General features: G+C 39.9%; 1 protein-coding gene across 5 annotated transcripts in view; it reads right to left on the bottom strand.

The window, feature by feature from the left end:
* atosb (atos homolog b) overlaps positions 1–15,909 on the bottom strand; it is a 29,853-nt gene that overhangs the window by 1,534 nt on the left and 12,410 nt on the right. For 3 of the 5 annotated variants that reach the window (XM_014407194.4, XM_004546924.5, XM_014407195.4), the window contains 8 exons: positions 7,718–7,896; positions 7,240–7,470; positions 5,502–6,810; positions 4,252–4,310; positions 3,452–3,551; positions 1,616–1,774; positions 798–866; positions 239–444 (listed from right to left, as the gene is read on the bottom strand). In XM_014407194.4, the coding sequence (XP_014262680.1) occupies positions 239–444; positions 798–866; positions 1,616–1,774; positions 3,452–3,551; positions 4,252–4,310; positions 5,502–6,656 (1,748 nt within the window). In that variant the 5' untranslated portion in view covers positions 6,657–6,810; positions 7,240–7,470; positions 7,718–7,896. Of the gene's footprint in view, positions 1–238; positions 445–797; positions 867–1,615; positions 1,775–3,451; positions 3,552–4,251; positions 4,311–5,501; positions 6,811–7,239; positions 7,471–7,717; positions 7,897–10,270; positions 10,414–14,148; positions 14,749–15,909 lie in introns of those variants that run through there. The other 2 variants (XM_004546926.3, XM_004546925.3) reach the window with 2 other exon arrangements.

Below are 15,909 nucleotides of genomic sequence, written 5' to 3'. Positions count from 1 at the left end.
GAGGTTGGCAAAACAAATACATTCCACTTGAGCCAAGAATATGACTAAAAGCACAAAAAAGGTTGCAAAACTTTTAAATATTCAATGAAAAATTTATATAACACAAAGTTTTATTAATGTTTTAGTATATAGACGTTTCAACTAAGCTTTTAAAGTCACGTGATAATGGAGCATTTTAGCCTTTTCTGGCATAAAAAGTAAAAAAAACAAAGCAAAACACATAAAACCTTAGTTGTACCTGAGATGTATAAGGTAGCAGAGAATCTTCTTCCTATCTAGCATTCCACTTCCTGGAGACGCCTCGCCTTTTCCCTCAGCTCCCTCCTCTACTGGCACCAAGAAGATGCGGTGTCGCAGGAACGTCATATGATTAACAGGCATGTCATTAAAGTTGTAGGTCACCAGGAACATCTTCACCACAGTTTTGTTGGGATTAAATAAGGTCTGAGGACACAACAGGAATAGATGAGATAGCTCAGCATGATTTAAATTCAATGGCTTAGCTATAATAATTACAGATATGTGACCCTTAAAAGTATAAACATGACCAAAATGTCTCTCATATATATATATATATATATATATATATATATATATATATATATATATATATATATATATATATATATATATATATATATATATATATATATATATATATATATATATATATATATATATATATATATATATATATATATATATATATATATATATATATATATATATATACACACACATACATACACACATACATATATATTTTTTTTTTTAAATTAAGAATGACATAAAATTACCACTTGGATGGTCCCTGCTTTGGGTATGCTGTATCCTTTCTTTCCAAGGGGTTCGAGGGATATTACCCCCTGTGAGAAAAAAAGAGACACAGAATACATATCCTCAGTCACTGCAATGATGAAATAATCTGTAACATTTTAATACTTAAAACCTACACGAAGACTATGCGCCATGAAATAAAATGTAGGTGGCAGCGCAGCAGTATGACAGCAGTAGTTTTCCATTTCTGTTCCAAAACACAGATGAAATCTGCATATCTGTATTGATAACACATGTAAAACCAAAAAAAAGGAAATTCAGAAATGAAGTTGATGAACTCTAAAACTACTGCAGCAGAGTGCAGTTGTAAAGGCAGCTGCATGGAAAGTCAAATTAAGAGTTCAAAGAAGTGAATCAAAGGAGGCCTGACCTTCACTATACACCGCAGATCAAAGTAGAAATGAGGAATTAATCTAAAAGTGAAACAGCTGCTTTTCCATTTTTCCAGCAGGATTAAAGCACATCAGGGCTTCCTCATAACACTGCTAAAATGCTTTCTTGGCATATGCAATAAATGTACATTATTTCCCGATGAACTGAAGAACAGCATCGTAGCATATGCACAGAAAGACATTTTCCACATCTGCTTGTGAAGAGGCAAATCAACATCAATCAGACACGTGCATTGTTTTGGTAGTTCTGATCTCTAAATTGGGTTTATTTTTTTCCCCAACCAACAAACCACAGCAAACATTTCGTTTATCTTTTTTTCTTTCCTGACTAAGGATATACACAACAACATAAAAACATAGCACAACACACACACAAACACACTGACCAGGAAGGGTGAGGGTGCGCTGTGCTCCGAGATGTCATAGTATGTAACCTGCACAGGCAGGGTGACGTGCTGTGGGCAGTAGGAGCCGCTGGCACCGATCTCTGCTGTGAAGCCTTCAATTCGGCCTGAGGGGGAGAATCGCCCCTTCAGTATGGACTCCTGGGAAGCACAACAGAAGGTGAAATGGGTTGTAGACTTAGAGAGTCTATTAAAACTGTAAATGTCAATTTGACTCACGAGTCAAACTGGGTGGTGAATCAGATAAACCCATGACTGTGAAATCCATAAAGATCCACATTTCTTTTGTTTATTTTAATTGAAACCAAAGCTCAGTTGGACAGTGTTAAAATATGCATCTGTTTACCAGCAACACTGTGAGCATAAAACTGTGAAATAGCAATATTTATTTATTTATTTGTCTGTTTAATTAACAAATGAAACTCTTAAGATTGAGAATCCATTTCTCATCATTGACAATTAAATGTAGAGGCTGTAGTGAAAAACAAAAGTAACATCTTGACAGTGCTCTCATGAGAACACCTGTCATCGTAAACCAGCTTCTATCCTTGTTTCAACTGCCTAATTGGCCAAGTCCTCTTACATGCAGACAATCAAACAGTTAAAAAAAAAAAAATGTGTCAATAATAAATCACAACTGTCTAAACAGAACCCTATACAGATTACAAAATGCAAATGATCACCGTATTAGGTGCATCAGTACGAAAAAATCCACTGTCAGAGCATAATTAAAATAAATCTGTCATTGCAGTCGTGGTAAAACTACTTTCTTCTGGTTTATTATTAATTCCAGCTCATGTTGGATTTAATTAAAGAACAAATTATTATATGTATTTTTTTTAAAGATCACATTTTCCTTCCACCAAAGTTGTCAAACATGACCTTCGGGCTGTGACTGCAGGTTGTCGGGTTTATATTATGTGGATTTTGCATTTTTGAAAGCTTTAGCCTGTCAAGGCTGAGAAACTTGGCTCCAGTCTAAGGGGGATTCAGGAAAAACTGTTTTGGCAGAGAGCCACACTTTTAAAATGGCCATGCCCTGCAGAGGCTACAGCATGTGGACTTGTCCTCCAAAATGCTCCTTAAAACTACACGTGTTTTTTAAAAAACAAAACCAAAAAAAAACCCTGTGGTACAAACACTTTGCCCCAAGTTGTGTAGATGAATGGGGAGAAGAAAAAAAAAAATCACTAAAATTCTTGTTTTGTTTTTCCAAATGGCTTTGAGTTGGAATTACAGGTTACAATTTGTACTGAATTACATTACAATGCAAAAATGTACCTTAAAGGTTTCTCCAAGTGTATGCTGCCAAAGAAGAACCAAGATTATCCCCATCTCCATGTGGGACACATTACATTACATTACTAGTTAAAGGAGACCTAATATGTTTCAGCTTGGTTTTTGTCATACATACTACTACACTGGTGGATAATAAACATGGCTAAAGTGTACGCTCAAGGAATTCCTTTAAGACAAATGTTCTGAGTGTTCTTTATGCTCATTTTCAGAAAAAAGTTTTCTACTCTTGGCTGTGTAGTATGTCAATAAGTGCAAATATCTTTAATATGGTCATCTTAGGCACAGCAGCCTCCTCCCATAAGAAGCTCAAGTCTTCTGTTTGTGAAAGGCAAGCAGTAAGAATAAATGGTTTAAATGGAGGACACTTTCTAAGTGAGAAGAGCTAAAACTGTTGCTGTCAGATAGAGAATGAGCTGACAGGATGCATGAAGATAAGATAATGGGGACCTATTATAACAATCATAACTGGTCCTTGTTAATGTTTTGCTTTTGCTGCAAGTAATAAAATAGAATTCGCACCTCAAAGTTGCCGAGCAGGGATCTGCTGATGGACGATGTAGGCCCACTGGAACGTGTGGAACGGCCGGTGTCTGTGTGACTGCTGCTGCGCAGCTGCCGACTGAATATGACCATAAACACACACACACAAAAGAGACCGGTGGTTAGTGGTTAAGATTACACTAATTTAGTCTTAACCAATATGTCACATGCCTCTGAGTGTGCCTGAATATTCGAGTACAGGCACAAACCCTTTAATTTAAAAAACAACAGAAGACCTGCTCTAACTCCCACTTCCTTTCCCAATGTTGATTTTGGTGAAGTCAGTATGACATTGGCTGAGAGTTTTTATAGATAAGTGTGCGCATGTGTGTAGGTGGGTGAAAACAGTTAATAGAGTCTTCAGACCAAATGTGAATAGCGCTGTGCATTTACAAAGTCTATTCAGAGATGCCGACTGACACAAATTTGCATCAGACATTTTGAATAGAGGGAAATATCCATCAGTGCAAGTTCCAAATACTGTGAAAGACTTTCTGCTCAGTTTTAGCCATAGACTGTGGATTCTCCTGGCAATCAGAAATGGGCCTAAACCTTATTACAGTTTTTGGGCAACTGCAGCTGTATGATTCTACTTTGGGACGGTGAGGAGAGGCCTTGGAGCAAAGTGAGCCAAACTGCAGGACTCTTACGCACAAACATTTGTGGATTTACAAAAATATTTTATTTCACGTTCAGTCTGAACACAGCCCAAATTCATTTTTAGTATATGCTGTCTCTTTAATATTAATATTTGACTACAAATGGAGTGGATTACTCACCTTTTTAACCGCAGTCCATTCTTTAGTCGTCTTCCTGATCTTGTGCAGTCTGTGGAGGTCTAAAAAAAGTGAAGACAAATAGAGGAAAGAGTATGATTTGTTTTTTTCCCCTCTGTTAACATCCTGACTTATCATTAAGCTACTCATAATCATAAAGGAGTGCTTGTTTTTCTATGGTGCTGTGAGCTAAATTGTTAAGTGTAATTACATATTTCAGGTGTCCTACTTACTGTGCACTGACTAGTGGTTGTTGTGTCACGCATGCATACATTCCCCATTTCCAGGCTTCCGATGACCATAAAGGCCACCCTATTCTCAGGTGACTCGCCACTGGCCAAACCCATGCTGCCTGCTAGCCATTTTCTCACAGAAAATCTCTCACTCATCATTAACTTATCGTTACTAGCTAATCCTTGGTTATAGTTGCTCCCTTCAGAGCTAGAAGTTCTTTGTCAGCTTGTCAGCTCGTACTCACATTTGGTTAAATCCAAAGACGGCATTTTGAAAATTATCTTGTCCCACCGTTCCGTATGACCTAAAATATCTTATTTCCAGCCTTTGTTTACTGAAATATTGCCTGTGACAGTCTATCCTAGCTGCTTTTCTTTAACTCTGCCTCATCTGTCACTGATTCCCTTTCCTGTTTTGTGTTTTCTTAAGTCTATCTGTTTCTCCCTGCTACACAAACACACTAATCACTTGCAGTCACAATGATCCCACTACTGCATGAAACCAGTGAAACTAGTGAACCCTATTAGCATACTCGCCATACCACAAACTCAAAGCACTTTCTGGCCTCCCAGTGTTAAAAAATTCAATTCCAGAACCATTTTTAAGCAGGATGTATCAATACATATGAGCATGAGAGACACAGCATACTCATGTGGGGGAACAATGGGCCCTCCCTGAATGGGCTTTATTCTGGAGCTGCTCTCCCTGTTCCAGCGTGGCATGATAATGAGCCAGCCATCACCTCATTCTTTTTACCTTTAGTTGTTCTCTCAGCTTTTGTGTTTTTAATACCTCAAGCCCTTATACAGGACTGTCAGGAATAGCAGATTTCTTACCTATACTTATTCAAATGCATTTCATTAATCACAATTCAAAATCTCTGATGGCTCTGCATACAAGTTCTACAGGTTTCTGGTTTAAAACGATGACGGTATCATGGAAATGTGCCACTGCTGTTCATTAATGTGTGCTGCATTAAAATGACCACGAGACATATGATAAAGATGATGTGTGCTAACCTTAGGCCGGTCCCAAACAGAGGGCAGCAGGTGGTTCCAGTAAGGGGCAGCTTTAGCATCAGTGCTACGACATGAAGCGGGCCCCAGTCCTGGAGCGAGCAATGACAGCCTGCTTCTCTTAGATGTGGAGGGTCCCTCATCTTCTGAACACGACTCCCCTGTATCACTTGGAGACAGCAACCTCTTTTTGGCAGGCCAGTGGCCTCCAGAAAAGAGACGGTGGCCATTAGTGCTAGGAGTTTTCTCACAGGAAGCCAGGCCGTTAGAGGAGGTGGCAGCCTGGGTGGCACTTCGCTCAGGTGGGGAGGATTCAAGTCCAACTTCCCATTCTGTTGCCTCCCCTGGTTCCTGCATCTCTGTATGGTGTGGTGGGGAAAAAGGACCTGGGGGACTGGTTGGGCTGGCTGGGTTAGGAGTTTCATATGTGGACATTTCATACATGTGGGGGCTGGGCTGGCCTCCAGATGACCCATTACTACAGCTGTCATTTCCAGGGCTACCTAGTGAGTGGGTCGGTGTGCGGCTCCCATTAGGTATCTCTGTCCTAGTTGAGCTTCCAAGGGAATGACCCTGGTCACACATTGGGGCTGATTTAGGTGAGAGTGGAGCAAATACGTCAGGAAATGGCCTATCTTGATTGTACTGAGCTGGGCGTCGGGAAGGATTGTGGGTAGGGGAAAGGGGTGGAGACCTGGGTAACAATCCTTCCTCTGGGTCTTTGTGCTCCATCTGCATGCAAGAGTACAGAGAACCAGATCCACTAGGCCCACCAGCTAACCCCATTCCTGCACCTTGAGCTGTGACTGGCCCACACAGCATCCCTCCTTCAAGCCCCTCCCTGTCTGGAGAGTCCCCCAGGTGGGGGCGCTTATGAGTTAACTGAGGCTCCTCTAACCCCCTTTTCACACCTGATCGAATAGGCCTCTGCTGGGCATCAGTGTGGGATTCTGTGGCGGTGGTAAATCCTCCCAACTGAGAGAAAATAGAGAGCTGGTAGACCTTTTGGAGTCTCAACTCCTCCTGGTCAAGGTGCCTGGGTGCCCCTGGTCTGACACCAGGGTCTAAGCCCTGTGAAGAGGGAGGCAGGTCCCCCTCCTGTGCCGGAAGTTCTAGTGGAGCCTTTTTGTGGGCTAACTCAACGTGAATGTGCCGCATCTTTTGACGGCTGAAGGATAAGAGTCTAAACTAAGTTTTGTGCAACAAGGTCAAGTAGATCCTCACAAGTGCAAGAGCAAGATGATCCACAGGAGGGGTAAGTCCTACACTTCTTGCAGTGATGTCAAACACAGGACACTTGGCCACAAAGCTCCTGAGAGAAACAACAGACAATTTTACAATTCAGGAAAACGTTTAATAAAGCAGAGATTATTTTGTAATATTTGTAAGTTAGGCTCTTTGACATTTAAAAAGTAAGTTTAACCAACTTTTTGTGATTGATACACACACACACACACACACACACACACACACACACACACACACACACACACACGACTTAAAACTTGCAATAAAACTCATTTTTAAAAAGAAATTATTAAAAGACTCAAGTTTTAAAAGAAAAACAGTTAAGCAGGGATGCTAAAAATCCCATCCTGGCTACATAGAAAAGGCATGCCTCAAATAGTTCAGACACAATGGCTTAAAATCTTTTAAAAGAATGTGATTACTATCTTAGTTTTAGTCAGCTAAGGTTGGCTGCCCTGCCACCAAGCCAGAGGACTTGTATTCAAGCCAGTACCTGAGAACAACAGCTCATCTCTGTGCCCGTCCTTGTCCAATTCTCCCTGTGTGGACAAGCTGTATCTGGCACAACATCGGAAAGCTGTATCTAACAGCATACTAAAGGAACCCATCTAACTCCATGGCAGCTCTCAAAAAAATGAAGCCAGTATCCCAGAACATGTGAACAGGAAACACCAAGGAGTCAAGAACAAACCGGAGTGAAGGAGGTAGGCACAGGAGCCAAGACCTGAGAGAAAATACAAAGGTCAGTGTTCTTGTCAGTGACAGAAGAAATCAGCACCATTACAGGTATATATATTTAATAGTCAAAGTTGCCGATTCAAATTTATGAGGATAAAAAGGCTTTTTTTCCTTTTCAGTACTACAGCCTAGCTTGGGAAACCATGTTAGTAAATATACAATGGACCACTTAATGCTTCTTTGTATGCAAAAGACATAAGATTTGGATTTGAGCAGCAAAGGTTGAAATTTACCAGTGGTGGAGAGTGTCAGTGATGTAGCAGGCTCTTGAGGAGAAATATCTCAAAGTTGTTACTAATTCTAATGGGCTTCCCTCTGTGATTGGCTGAAAGCCAGACACACCCTCCTTGGTCACCTAGGCGTGAGATGTGGCATGGCTGAGGCATCATGACAGGGTCATTCCACCCAGTATCTGTGAAGAGGCAGGACACCAAATTAAATTACAGATTTAGGAGCGAGAAGGAGAGAGAGCGAGTGAGTTAGAGTGAGAAGCGGGTAAGTTAGAATGTCGATATTTAAGCATAAAGCAATTAAAAAGCAGGCCATTTAATATATTTTACTATTAATTTTATGTTACCAAAAAGTCAACAGATTAAAAATTGTCTAATCACTCTCTTATCTGTATAAAAAAAAATATCCCATTTGAGGATGAAATGAGGAGGAGTCATTCGGAGAGCTAACTTGACACTAAATCATGCTAGGCCAGGGGAAGCTCTTTCCAAACCTACTTGGACTACAATTTGGGAATGTGGGGGAGCGGGGGCACAGTGAGCCGTCACCGTGGCAACCAGTAGTCCAAGGATAACGACTCCTTTGTGCTTGGCCACAAAGAGGGAAAAAGACACACTGAGCTAGAGAGAGTGAAGGAGACAGGGTGGATGGTAGGGGGTGCAGGGGGGGGTAAGGGGGTGCAAGGGTGTAGGGGGTGGCGGGGGGGACTAAAGATGCTCGTCAAAAAAATATATATCTAAAAAAAATTGGGAAACATTACAAAATAGCAGTGTTCCATTAAATCTCTCCAGCCAACTAAAAATTTCAGGCCACTGTGACACAGGCCTATGTTGTATCAAGCTATCAAAAATAGTTCAATTAAATGCTTGGATATTTTATTCAAAGCTTGAAAATGAAGAACATTAATCTGACTTTCTTCCCCTGGCACTCATATAAAAAGAGAAGTATAGTTGGTTCCCACTGAGACCTACATTACAGAAACCAGGTACTTCAGCTTTTTTTGCATTTAAAACATTATGATGAAACTGCGGTGACGCAGGCAGAAATCTGTAACGTGAAAAGAAGTGATGACACAATCCTAAAGATCAAGCAACAAAAAAAGAACTGGAGTATTCATGCATATTTTCCAGTACAGGGAAATACGGGTGTAATGTTTCCAATGCTGGAACTGGATGCTGAATAAAATCCCCCCAAAGGCTATACTATCTAATGATATGACTGGCTGCACTCTTCTTGACCTTCAGCAGGTGTTTGAATTACTGAACAATAACATTTATGAGCATGTACTGTATTATATTTCTTATTGCTCTAAAAAACAAATTTTACATTCACTAAACCTTCATGCTGTGTTACATTACAAGATGTTTATATATATATATACAAAACATCTAATCTAATGGCATACATGACTTCATACAACAAATCACATGGTCAGGAGTGAAACCTTTGTAGTTAGAATGGATTACTTTATTTTGAAAAAAATAAACCCCAGGATGCACAAGCTTCATATAAAGAGGAGTGCTTATCTTATTTTTACATCAAAACATCTGGTGACACTAAGTAAACATTCTAATGTAGTTGCTTTTCAGCCTGTATATGTATTAGCTCAACTATAAGACCATCAAGAGTATTCCCCGGTTACTTCCTAGTTATTTTCTTTTATTACGAAAACTGCTCCACATAAATCACAGTCTTAATATAATTTGCCCACTATGGATCTTAAGTGGAATTTATTGTGTGTTAAATCTATGCCAAAGGCACATCATAACTGCAAACCCTACTGAAACCCTACACTATAACTTACTTCTGCCGACATCATTTAAATCAATCGGAAAAAAATGGATCAGCTCAAAGACAGAAATTATATCGCCAACTAGTGTTTTGGTAGTGACCGTGCAGAACAATGCTGGCACACTATACACAAGTATGAATGGTTGTAACTTTATTGGCCGCTTATGTAAAAGCTGTAATGTTGCCTAAGTTCAAAAACGAAGCATAAAACACAAATCTAGGTGACACCACCACAAGAATAATAACTCCCTCTTAATGGCACTAAAAATGTTAAAACAAAAAAATGTAACAGATGATTAATAAACAGCCAATATGCTGCTAATAAGCATGTCAGTAAGAAACGACATAAGCGGAAAGTGTTTGTAAACACAGATGTACACATAACAAAGTAGATCAGTCTGATTCTTTACAAGCCAAACTACCCATACTGGTGTGAGATTTCTTTACTATAAACAGGAAAATATGAGCAAGAGGACATGACAGGACAGTTCCAATATAAATCCTGCTAGCCAAGGTCATTCAATTTTTTGTTGATATTTGAGTAGGGAGTGCCAAACCAGACCTGGTGTTTTTACCAAGTCAGATAAAGAGACATCATAAAAGTTCACTGCGAGTAATTATATCACACATAACTATACCCACAGACACACAAATACACACACAGCAATCAGGGGGGATGAGAGAAGAGTCAGCAACAGTATTTATAGTCATAGCCTACTGCATAGCCCAGTTGGCTCTATGCAGGATCCCACTTGATTTTTGACCTTATTTTGAAGGAGCAGGAGTCTGGCAGATGCTGCCCAGCCCTTCTCAGGCTTAATCCAGTAACCAACGGGAGGGAAAGGTCTGGCTTCACCCCAAAAATGTCTCAGGTTTCTGGATATGGTGGCAGTTCAGGTCAGAGAACCTATGAAAACCATATTCACATCTACAGGTTAAATCTGATCTGCTTCAAATTCATATGACCTATGCAATCTGAACTGTGTGCTTCTCACACAGTTCGGATTGCAAAAATCTGTACTTATAGTGACTGTAAAAGCCCACGTAAAGTATATGCAATTTATTATAAAATGTCCAAATTAACTCTTATCCAAAATATAAGCAAATAAAATGAGTTTTTATCACCACACAAGAATTGTTAGATTTTTTTTTAATTAAAAAACTTTGTTTTTTAAAGAATTTCTTACATTTCACTAAGAATGCATTGCTAAAAGTAATAAAGATGTTGCCTATCACTGGTGAGCCAGTTGCAAACAACATAACCTCTGCAGCACTGCCTATAAATCTATCTGCATTCAGAAACAGACAAAAGAGATTAAAAAGGCCAAGATGAAAGATAAAAGACTTAAAAACACCTGACAGCAACCAGCGGTCAGAGAAAGCAAAGAGATAAAGGATGAGGGGAACCGAGAGAGGCCAACCCAAACCAAAGACCTTGAGGATGGTATAAATAGAGCCCCACCCCCAAGTGTCAGGGGCAACCTGGCATGTTCATGGCTACATATTAACGAGCAGTTATGAGGCCAGTTGGTTCAGAGCATATAAAATGGAAAAACAATGTTAAAAAAAATAATATTCAAATATAATTTTTTAATTCTAACAACACACTCCTTGAAAATGGTTGAATGCAGAAAAATCTTCCAACATAAATATTGCAAAAATGAAATAAAAACTAGAATAAAATAAATTTAATATCTTTAAAATAAGCTAAAAAAAAAAAAAAGAAAAGAAAAAAAGATATGAAGTAATAAAAAAAAAAAACTTATAATAAATAAACCCAAACAACTAATGAGTCATGAATTAACTGAAGTTAATATTATTTTACTCAGTTTGCTTCAAATCCATGTTAAAATGAACTTAAAATAGTAGGAGTATAGTTTTAAGAAACACAGTAGTAAAATGTTAAAGAGGATGACAAAAATAAATTAAAATTGCTGAACAAAAAGCTTAGTTTGTCTGACTCGGCCCTAGATCTGGATCAAAGCAACAGCAGACTGAGTCATGCATGGAAAAACATTAAAAGGAAATCTGCCTATTATTAAATCAGGAAATAATTTTCCAATACAACAAAAGGACAGTGAGATAGGATACTCACTGATCCTATTCATTTTGATAAACAACTGGGATCCAGAGTGAAACCTCCTGGAAAAATTACCATTTTCCAACTTTTCAACCTAAGCAATAGTCACATTATCATATATTGTTATTTAGCGTTTGTATTAAGTTACTTTTCTTTGAGACATTTCGGTTATGTGTGTTGAAATATGTACAAGTATGTGTTTATTGGAATGCACAACACTCAACACATAGGCAACCACTGTGTCAGTCTATGAGCATCCTCCAGGGCAAAGAAGATTGTGGTCATGAGGTTGAATGCCAACAGTGTTGGGTCAGATGACTTATAGCCCATCAAGAGGCCCAGAAGAGTTTGAATCGATCATTATGGGAGGTGGTGTTAGGGATGTGGTAATTGCTAACAATAAGGCATATGGCTTACACATACACTCTTAGTTCCACTTGAAAGACTAATCAGAGCTTATGAGACTAGACACCCATCAGTAATGTGGGTGGCAACTACCAAACATCTGCAAAACAGGCAAAAGCACACTTAACACCCTGTGGTTTCTAGCAAACAAAGCTGCACATGGATGGACTACATCCTTGAAAACACACTTAAGCTATAACAGTCATGTTCAAAAGGTGGGGTGGGCATTAATGTTGGGACGTGGAGCCACTCCTGGTAAGGTCAAGACAACCCATAGAAGAGAAAAACATGAATTGAAACTAAGGTGAATAAACTATTTTAGAGAAAACAAACCAATAATAGTTTCCTGATGCAGCTGAATATGGATATTCATATTTTTTTATTCTTAGAAACTGATAAAATTGTGGGATTTGTGGCTTGATTTTTTGTGTGGTGAGGGGCATGAACTGTGTTTGGCATAACAAGGGGGATGTCAAACCACTGGGCTATACATAAAGAAATGAATGCAGAAAGATGTCATTAAGAGGCAAGTGATCATGCAACCTAAAAGCAGTTCCCAGTAAAATCTATGGAGATGTCAAAGATCAGACTCAAAACCTAGCAATTTAATCCTGCAACGGCTTGGGTTTGTTTTCAACCCTCAACTGATTTGAAGAACAACAAAGCTACTGTATACTTTAGATATTTTTACTGCATGCTCTTCGACAGTTACAATTTCTCATAGGTGGAGTCCTCAGATAAAAACAGCTGACCTTCTTACGGCTGTGAAGATTCACTTCTTTTAGTATAGAAATGCTTTTATTAGAATACAAACATTTTGCTAACTGGGAATTTTTGCAGGTAACACAGGAAACGCACACGTTTTAGTTATTTAGCTATCCATAACATTTTTCTATTCCAGCTATCATAGAGTGAGAAGCATCATACACCATGGACAGGTTGCAGTGTTAACATAGAGAGACAGACAGCCAGTCACACTTGAATTTACACCTACGTCCAATTTTGAATCACCAGTTAACCTAAACTGCATGTGTTTAGACTGGAAAGAAGCTGGAGTACTCCGAGAGAACCCACACAGGCACAGGGAGAAGACGCAAATTCCACACAGAAACCACACTCTTCGATTCAAACCCAGGACCTTTTTGCTGTGAGGCAACAGTACTAACCACTGCACTGCTGTCCTTCTCCCTCATTTCATTCATTCATTTGGAATCAGAGAAAAGTGTGAAGCAAAAAAATCAAACTGGGATAGCTAACGGTAAATTTCTAGTCTCTCTTCTTCCAGAGGCAGACAAAGACTTCACAGTGGCATTATGCCAACTGTGTAAAATCGATGATTTTTTTTCCCAGCTTGCAAGATTAAAAAAAAGACCATGGGATAGGGTTAATTGCCCACCCTTCTAAAGAGGTAAAATAGTTTGTTTTCAGTCAGTAACACAATATTTTTGGCTTTTGTGAAACCCTATCTCTAGGTGGTCAAATGCACTCTGACCTCTTTATGTCCTCGGTCAATCTAGAGGCATGATAGCATCAGCATGAAGTCAGTAACCTCCCAAATGTCCTGATTGTCTCACCAAGTTTTAGCAGATCCCCACCCAAACTACTCCCATGCCTGTACTCTGCCTGAAGGCTGATAAACAAACACAGAGAGAAGGGAAAAAAGAAGAGAGAGAAAAAAAAAAGCACCACAAGAAAAAGTTACTGGGTGTTTCTACAAACAACCAGCTGTTGATTAGATTACTATAGTCTCAGTTCACAAGGGACTGGAATGACAGCTCACTAAGTCTGTGAATGTGTTTATGTTAAACAAAAGGCAGAAGACAGGAAGTGGCAAAGAAAGACAGAACAGAGAGGTAAAGTTCAGTGAAACTGATAAACGAGAGCGAGAAAGCGTTAGAGTTGACACACACAGCATTCTGACTGGAGAGTAATTGCAGTCTGAACTAAGCTGGCTCAGTGACATAGTTGCTGAGAATGCCTTTTTGACACAGGGTCCGTTTCTGTTTCTCCCTCCCTCTGCCTATCTGTCTGCCTGCCTTTCATGTGGCCATTTTAGGAGACATTGAGTCATTCGAGCCCAGCTGACAATATGACAGCAATCAACAGGAACAGCTTTAGTACACTTGACTTCACACCAAGAGAACTTGTCTCACTCACCCTTGCAGAAAGATTATCTTGCTGTCTCACTCGGTCTTTCCCCTTCCTTCCTCTATTTCATCAGGTGTTCTTGAGGGGTGACTCTGTTGTCTCTTCTCTGTGTCCTCTTGTGTATTTCTGTTTCTACTAGATTAGGGTGCCTTATTGGTCTTAACTCCCTGGCTTCTCATTGGTCTTTGCTTCCTTCCGTCTAAATAGGTAATGTCGCAAGAAAGACAAGTAGTTTTTCTGCATGCACTAATTATCCCTCTGCCTATGTATCCTGTTTTCTTTCCGTCTACCTCTCTCCACTCTCAGTCACACATACACAAATGAAAAACCCATCAACAAACTTGCAGCCCTGTTTTCTCACTGGTTCCCTCCCTTGCCTTTTCTCTTCGGAGTCCTCCCTTTTCCCGTTTTTTTCCTCTCATTCGCACACCTCCAAAGTATCTTGAATACAAAAGCGATCTGGCATGCTACAGACCCTTCTCACCTCCCACTTCTCCTCTTCCTCTATGTACTTTCAGGCCCCTCCTTTTAAGCTTTCTAGCCATCCTATCCTCTCTGTTGTGTGTGTGTGTGCGCTTTTCTTTCTGTTGGTTTCCTCTCAGCTGATAGAGTGAGGCATGCTTTGCTCACTCAGCAGTGAAGGCATACAGGGGAGAGGAGGGGGGGGGGGGGGGGGGGATGCTTCCAACTGATTGGCTCACCAGAAGGGGGGTCAGCTGTAGTGGCTGAAGCCCTGATTGGCTGGAGGAAAGGATTGCAAAGGGGGAGGAGGTGTGAGTATCCATAAGCCCTCCCACCTGCTGAAGCTTTGAATGTTCTGCAAAAGTAGAGTGCAGGCTTTAAGAACACTTTGCGTAAAGTGTGTATTAAAACACACAACTCATCTCCAAGCATGACGAGTTTTCTTTGTACAGTCAACCACATGTAAAGTTGTGCATGTGTGCTTGAATTGGTTAAAGAATAACAGTTAATAAAAGAAGTTAATGTCTTAGAAAATAAACCTGCTAATAACTATGCAATCACTCCCTCCCCCTTTCTCTGCTTCCCTATTTCTTGCTCCTCTGTGGAACATTAAAAGCAGGCATGAAGCAGAAGGCTTATCTGTGGTGGGACTGATAGAGCAATAAGTGCATGTGAAAAAGTTTATCAGTAGAGGACCAGGAGCAGCGCTCAGCTGTGTGCTTATGAGTGTGTGTGTGTGACTATTGCAGCATCTGTGAGCTAATAAGGAGCAGGATGTCGATTACCCGAGAACTACTTCAGTTTGGTGTTGTTGAAGTCCACACAGCACAGTGCACTACTGACACAAGCACGCATACAGTGGGTGGAAACTGCACAGAAAGTTGACCACAACATATATCTTCGAGGCTGTCGAGCGAGTGCTTATTCAACACATATTTAGAACACTTCTTTGTCCAGTGCTCCTGGAGATGCACACTCACACCTCCCTGTCTATGCTTTATTTTTTTTTATTTTGGAACACTGGGTTGACTTTTTATCAGATGTACACTGGTTGAGACATGCAAGACCAACATACTGACAGCTACTCGTCACTTTAAATTTCATTCACTTTCTGTCATTCTCTCCCTCTAGGACTCCTGATCTACAGGAATTCTACCTCCAACTCAGTTTCCATCTGTAACACCCTTTATCTGTTTCCAAAACAAGATGGAATATTTATTCCTGCCAAGTTACTGCAGAGTTTCTGTATTGTCTCTGTTTTACAAGAGGGTGGACTGGGCATAAGCTTTGTGGTGTCTCTTTTAACAA

Source organism: Maylandia zebra, linkage group LG12, assembly GCF_041146795.1.
Source record: "Maylandia zebra isolate NMK-2024a linkage group LG12, Mzebra_GT3a, whole genome shotgun sequence".
Lineage (NCBI taxonomy): Eukaryota > Metazoa > Chordata > Actinopteri > Cichliformes > Cichlidae > Maylandia > Maylandia zebra.
This window is presented reverse-complemented; position numbering and strand designations above follow the sequence as displayed.